The sequence below is a fragment of the Rhagoletis pomonella genome, unplaced genomic scaffold, assembly GCF_013731165.1.
Source record: "Rhagoletis pomonella isolate Grant_MI unplaced genomic scaffold, Rhpom_1.0 Rhpom_scaffold_08776, whole genome shotgun sequence".
Classification (NCBI taxonomy): Eukaryota; Metazoa; Arthropoda; class Insecta; order Diptera; family Tephritidae; genus Rhagoletis; species Rhagoletis pomonella.
The window spans coordinates 120-6,721 of record NW_023467304.1 but is presented as its reverse complement, the minus strand read 5'-3'; the positions used below and the strand labels follow the sequence as shown (position 1 = coordinate 6,721).

General features: G+C 46.0%; 1 protein-coding gene across 1 annotated transcript; it reads left to right on the top strand.

Moving 5' to 3' along the window:
* Window positions 1-1,201: 1,201 nt before the first annotated feature.
* LOC118756099 lies at window positions 1,202-6,361 on the top strand. The gene has a single exon (XM_036490886.1). The coding sequence runs from the start codon at window positions 1,202-1,204 to the stop codon at window positions 6,359-6,361; it is 5,160 nt and encodes a 1,719-aa protein (XP_036346779.1).
* The last annotated feature ends 241 nt before the right edge of the window (window positions 6,362-6,602 follow it).

Below are 6,602 nucleotides of genomic sequence, written 5' to 3'. Positions count from 1 at the left end.
TTGAAGTTTATTTGGAGAGTTTGCGTGAGTCCAGCCACGGATCAACATCTTTTATTTCACATTTTTTTTGCGAAGTACATTTGTCGGAAAAGCAGAATAAGGCACGGTAATAATATTATATAGCAAAAAAAACTGGCGGCGAATACATGTAAATTGGAGCACATAATTGAAAGCACGGCATTAAGTACGGTACGTGGTTTTTGGCAAACAACAAAAAAATCTGTGCAAGGAAATTGCGGCAACGGAATCATTCCAGACTTTTCGACAAGTATTCAGGTTGGCTAGCGGAATTTGAAGACAGGTGAGTGCTTTGGGGAAGATGTATGGGGTTGGTTTGTTAGTGTGTTAACTTGTGTGCACGAATAACGGAAACTGCTGATCATAAGAGCACTCAAAGTACAATAGCGGCTTGTTAATATATATGCACTGATGAACATTAGAGTGCGCCAAAAAACATACGGAGGGCCAAAAGAATAATCGCATATGCTGTGCCAAATTTACGCCTATTTTATTGTACTGTATCAAGCTTCGCAAATTATATGTATGCTACTACAAATGGAATGCGCATAGTTAAAAATAATTTATATTGCGAACGATTAACGTGCACCAAAAAGTATATGGCTTAATAGCGAATATTTTATGAGATTTATGGTATTGAAATAAAGAAATTTTTAGATTGTTTGTATGCGGAGTGGCAGTCAATCTGCGCCTCAACTAACTTTATTATATTTACGTTGTTAAAGCAGTTCTAAGGAACAGTAAGTCAATCATTGCCTTGTGAATTATATGTATGCAGATGCTGATCTGCGTCTCAATTTAATTTGATTTATTTGTCCCTGCGTCCCTTAAGAACACTAAGCCGAAAGTTTTCTGGCTATTGAATTATTGTGAGCGGATGTTATCGACACCAGTTGCCCCTGCGTCTTAAGTTATCGACCCAATAGTTGTTGGTTTGCCAATCATTAGGGCTGCTCGAATGCAAACAGGTTTGCGAATTATTGGTGCGCATGCAAAACGTTGACCCGGTGTATAAGCTACATTAACCCTGCGTGTCCTACCCGAAATATTAGTTGTCTGTAGACCTGCGTTACTTATAAATCTGCGTACCTTGCATAGCAAATTTGTGGTTTTCGGTATCGAATAGGGTTTAGGCCTCAGCAAGCACATTTAGCTTAGAATTGGTAATTGAATACGTAAAGACATGCCGAACTTGCGATCTGGAGGTAGGACCAGTGCAACCGAGGAGTGGTTGGACGACTTAAATACAACGATTCAGCAACAACCAGCGGAAACGGGCGAAGCTCAACCAATGACGATGGAGGCTAGACTCGACATGATGCAGCGGCAGATGCAAGACCTACAGGCGGAACTACGGCAGAGTCAGCAACAGCATGAATTGCTAGCAGCGGCTTCTAGACCACCAAGCAACGTGAATGTGGAAAGCGTAAACGGGTCATTGGTAGGGGTGTTAAGTGATCTACATCGAACATTGGCAGACAGCAGAGCAACGCATGGGCGCAAGTTATACGATTTGCCTGAATTCGATGGGCGGCCTGAGGACTGGCCCATGTTTAGGGAGGCGTTTACGATGACCACCGAAGAGTACCACTATAATGATAGGCAAAACATGATGCGCTTGCAAAAAGCCATTAAAGGTCGAGCAAGGGAGGTGGTTGAATGCTTACTAATTCATAGCGGCAACGTGTCTCGCGTTCTTAGCACCCTTGGGGATAGGTTCGGTAGGCCAGAGCAACTGGTGAAAAGCCAAATTGCAAAAATACAGGGTGTAGCTCCTATAGCGGAAAATCGTATCGATCAAATCGTCCCGTTCGCTACGAAAGTACAAAATTTATCATCATTTCTACAGTCTGCTAACTGCGATCATCACCTATCGAACCCCACGCTTATGGATGAACTACTATCGAAATTGCCGGTGCAAAGGCGGATTGACTGGGCCAGGCATGCGTTGACGATAGTACCGAGACCGAACATATGTCATTTCAGCGACTGGTTGCAGGAGCTTTCAAAGTTGGTGGCGAGTGCTATGGCAAACACTAATGCGGATTCCAGGCAGAGCGGGCGAGGCGAAAATCGTACGCGTTTCTTTCATACGCAGGATATAAACAGTGGCAATCGGGATCCTAGCGTATGTGTTCTTTGTAAAGGTAGACACAGTATAAATCGGTGCAAGCGGTTTCTTGATATGCAGGTGGGTCAGCGATGGCGTGTAGTGCGTCAAAATAAATTATGTTTCAATTGTTTGAAAAGCGACCATAGGAGCGGCGATTGCACCGAACAACACAGATGCGACGTGGATAGGTGTACGCGGAAGCAGCATGAACTACTACATTTTCGGCAGCAAGGAAGTACAGATGGTCAGCGTCAATTGGAAACTGCGACGCGGCAACAAGTCCTCACTAATACAATCGTCGACAAACCAAGTTCAAAATTATTGTACAAGATCCTGCCAGTGCGGTTGTACGCCAACGGTCGAGTCATAAGCACCTTTGCCCTCTTCGATGATGGTTCGGCAATCTCGATGATGAACAGCGAATTGGCTGGTCGTCTAGGTCTCAAAGGACAGAAGGAAAACTTAACGCTACAATGGTTTGGTGGTACCACAGTTACGGAGCAGTCAAGCAGGGTCGATGTGGAAATATCCGGAGTTGCAAAATACAACAAAAGGTTTTCGTTGCGGAACGTTAGAACCGTAGCCAATCTTCAACTGCCGGCGCAAACACTCCAGCGGTCAGAGCTGCATTACAGACATCGTCACTTGCCGATCAAGGAGTATGTTGGAGCGGTTCCAGAGCTATTGTTAGGGTTAGATAACGCGCATCTGAGTATTTCAAAGAAAACTGCTGACGATGGAGGGAATGGCTATTCGGTGACGCTCACGAAACTGGGATGGATCGTCTACGGAGGTAATGACCGAGACATTGGAGATAGGCGGCAGTTTGTAAACTTCGTTAAGACAGATGACAGTGCTGAGCGGCTTGAGCGTTTGGTGAGTGAGTACCTAATCAACGAAGATCTCGGAGTTCGCGATGCTGTAGAGGTAGTAGAAGCTGCAGATATTGCTAAAGCAAAAACGTTATTGGAAGAAACAACAGTAAGAAAGGGTTCACACTTTCAGACAGGTGTGCTTTGGAAGCACGCAGATGTAGCCCTACCAGATAGTCGAAAAATGGCAGAGAACCGGATGTTAGCCCTGGAAAAGAAGTTTAAGCGCGATGAAAATTTTAAGTCTGCATACGTCAAGGTAATAGAGGAATACGAAGCCAAAGGTTATGCGAGGAAGCTGACGCCAGAGGAGATCACGGCAGGAGGGAAGCGTAGCTGGTACCTACCACACTTTGGAGTTTGGAAAGCGAACAAACCTGGAAAGATGCGACTTGTATTTGATGCTGCGGCCAAAGTCAACGGTGTGTCATTGAACTCGGCATTGTTAAGTGGGCCGGATCTAAACCAACCACTCGCAACTATTTTGTTGAAATTTCGGGAGAGGCCAGTTGGTGTATGCGCCGATATAGTGGAGATGTTCCACCAAGTCAAGATACGTTCGCAGGATCAAGCAGCACAACGCTTCATATGGAGAACAGACTCTAAGCAGCCATTTGTGGTATATGGCATGGACGTGATGACGTTCGGGGTTACTTGCTCACCGAGCTCGGCCCAGTTCGTAAAAAACAAAAATGCAGAGGAGTTTAGGGAACAATTTCCAGAAGCGGCGAATGCAATAATCAACAATCACTATGTCGACGACTTCGTGCACTGTTTCTCTACCGTCGACGAGGCAATCCGAACAACGAAGCAGGTAGCTTGGATTCATAAACAAGGAGGGTTTGACTTAAAGCGGTTTGTGTCCAACTCTGAACAGCTCATGAAACAAATGAATAACGAAGAAAAGCGTCCCGCTTGCTTGAATCTTGATAGAGATTATGTTGGTATTTTTCAGAAAGTCCTTGGGCTACATTGGGATACGCTTAACGACGATTTTAGATTTGTTCTCTCGTTTGCAAAGGTCGATCCAATTGTGCGGGCTGGGACAAGGAGACCCACAAAACGCGGACTACTGAGCGTCACAATGTCTGTGTTCGATCCGTTCGGAATGGCGGCGGAGTTCACTATGGAAGCAAAGCTTCTGCTGCAGGCGACTTGGCGAGCTGGTATCGACTGGGATGAACCTATTCCAGATGAATTGCAAGAAGCATGGTTGAGATGGTTGACGGCGATCAAGCGTTTGGAAGAAGTAAGCGTGCCGCGGTGTTACGGATTAGGGTTCCATCAGTTACCAGTCGAATTACACGTATTTGCGGACGCGAGCGAGGTAGCTTATGCAGCGGTAGCGTACTGGAGGTTCCCAGAAGGTACGAGAACTCCAAATCCAATATTCATCTCAGGAAAGGCCAAATGCGCACCATTGAAGCTTACATCAATCCCCCGACTGGAGCTGCAGGCAGCAGTGTTGGCTACACGTCTTCGGAAGAGCATCCTTCAATGTCATGGAAAAATCCCTAAAAGAGTCGTAATGTGGAGCGACTCGAAAACTGTCCTAGCTTGGGTGAAGTCTGACTATCGGCGCTATAAACCATACGTGGCGCATCGTGTTAACGAAATTTTAGAGGCTAGTGATGTAAACGAGTGGCGATGGGTTCCAAGCGCATTAAATCCAGCGGATTGGGGAACGCGTCCGAAGGCCGATAGAAGAAGCTCAACATGGATTAGTGGGCACCCGTTCTTGTCGCAAGACGAAAGCTTATGGCCGTCCAACGAGGTTACCCCGAACACGCAAGATGAGCTAAGAGCGAATTTTTCAGTTTTGACAGTAAATATCGACAATGCCATGTTCACCGAATTTTCATCATTGGTCCGTTTAACAAGAGTGGTAGGCTGGATATTGCGGTTCCAAAACAATTGCCGCAAAGACGCAAGCGAGAAGCGTTCTGGAGGGCTCAGTGCTTTGGAAATAAAGAGCGCGGAAATAGCTATAATCAGCTCGGTACAAAGACAAAGCTTCGCGGACGAATATTGTGCACTGATTGCAGAGAAACAGGTGGAACGCAGCAGCCCCTTGAGGACCCTAACACCGATGTTGGATGAAGAGGGAGTGATACGAGTAGGTGGGCGAATAGATGCAGCAGTAGCCATTCCACCGCATTCACGTAGACCAATAATCTTGCCTAAACGTCACCATGTTACTGCGCTTGTAGTGGATTATTACCACAAAATCTGGAAGCATCAAAACGAAAGTACAATAGTTGCAGAGATACGACGGCGATACTGGATCCCGCAGATCAGAACAGAGGTGCGACGCGCAATGAAAAAATGTCCAGTTTGTATAAAAGAAAAGGCTAAACCAAACCCTCCGCAAATGGGTCAACTTCCACCGGATAGACTTACACCTTTCGTAAGACCATTCACTTACGTAGGTCTTGACTACATGGGTCCGTTTACAGTCGCGATTGGCAGAAGAAGTGAGAAGCGTTGGATTGCGCTATTTACATGCCTTACTGTGCGGGCGGTACATCTGGAGCTCGCAAGGGACTTGACAACGGACACTTGTCTTATGTGTATACGAAATTTTATGAACCGCAGAGGAACGCCGGTGCGCATCAGATCGGACAACGGCACGAACTTCATTGGAGCTGATAAAGAGTTGAGGCGACAGAGAATCGACTTCGATAACGGCGTTATATCTAATGCGCTGGCAAACAAGAACATCGAGTGGGTTTTCAATTGCCCGTTGAATCCCCATGCTGGCGGCTGTTGGGAAAGACTCGTCCGTAGTGTGAAACGCGCCATGGGGCACGCTCTCAACAACGAAAACATCCAGGAGCACTGCCTTTATAGCCTAATGTGCGAAGCGGAGAATATTGTCAACGCAAGACCATTGACGCACATACCGTTGGACGAACACACTGACGAACCGCTAACCCCTAATCATTTTCTCCTAGGTACTCCCAATTCCGAGCAAACGCCACATCCGCAAGAGGAAAAGATGATACCAACCCGAAAAATGTGGTACAAGGTCCAACAAATGCAGCACAGGTTTTGGCGGAAGTGGATAGATGAGTATTTGCCAGACCTAACGAGGCGAACAAAATGGTACGGAATGCAGAATCCTCTAGCCGTAGGTGATGTCGTCCTCCTATGCGACACCAACGTACATCGCTCCAAGTGGCAGATGGGGCGAATCACACAAGTATTTCCAAGCAAAGACGGGCAAGTAAGAGCCGCGCTAGTGCAAACGAAGGACGGCGTTTACAAACGAGCAGCCTGTATACTGGCCAGGTTAGATTTGGTGAATCTGGGCAGATCCACGGAGGCGGGGATGTTGGCGCGGCCTAGCAGCAAATGATATTTAAAGTTTTTGTAAATCCCAAGTATGTGGAAACCCTATGTATTGTACTAAATTATTGTAAAATCTGTATAAGTGGCAACGCTGTACCAATATTGCACAAATATGACAGTCATAATGTACGAAAGAAAATAGCGGGCATTCGTGGCTGGCATATTGGAGCAAGAAGGTTGCAATCACACAAATGTGTAAGTAGAAAAATTCAACATTGTTAACCTCGTAATATTCTTTATTATATTTG

Excerpts from the sequence above, each read along its gene's own strand:
- LOC118756099 (XM_036490886.1), top strand. The coding sequence starts at position 1,202 with ATGCCGAACTTGCGATCTGGAGGTAGGACCAGTGCAACCGAGGAGTGG.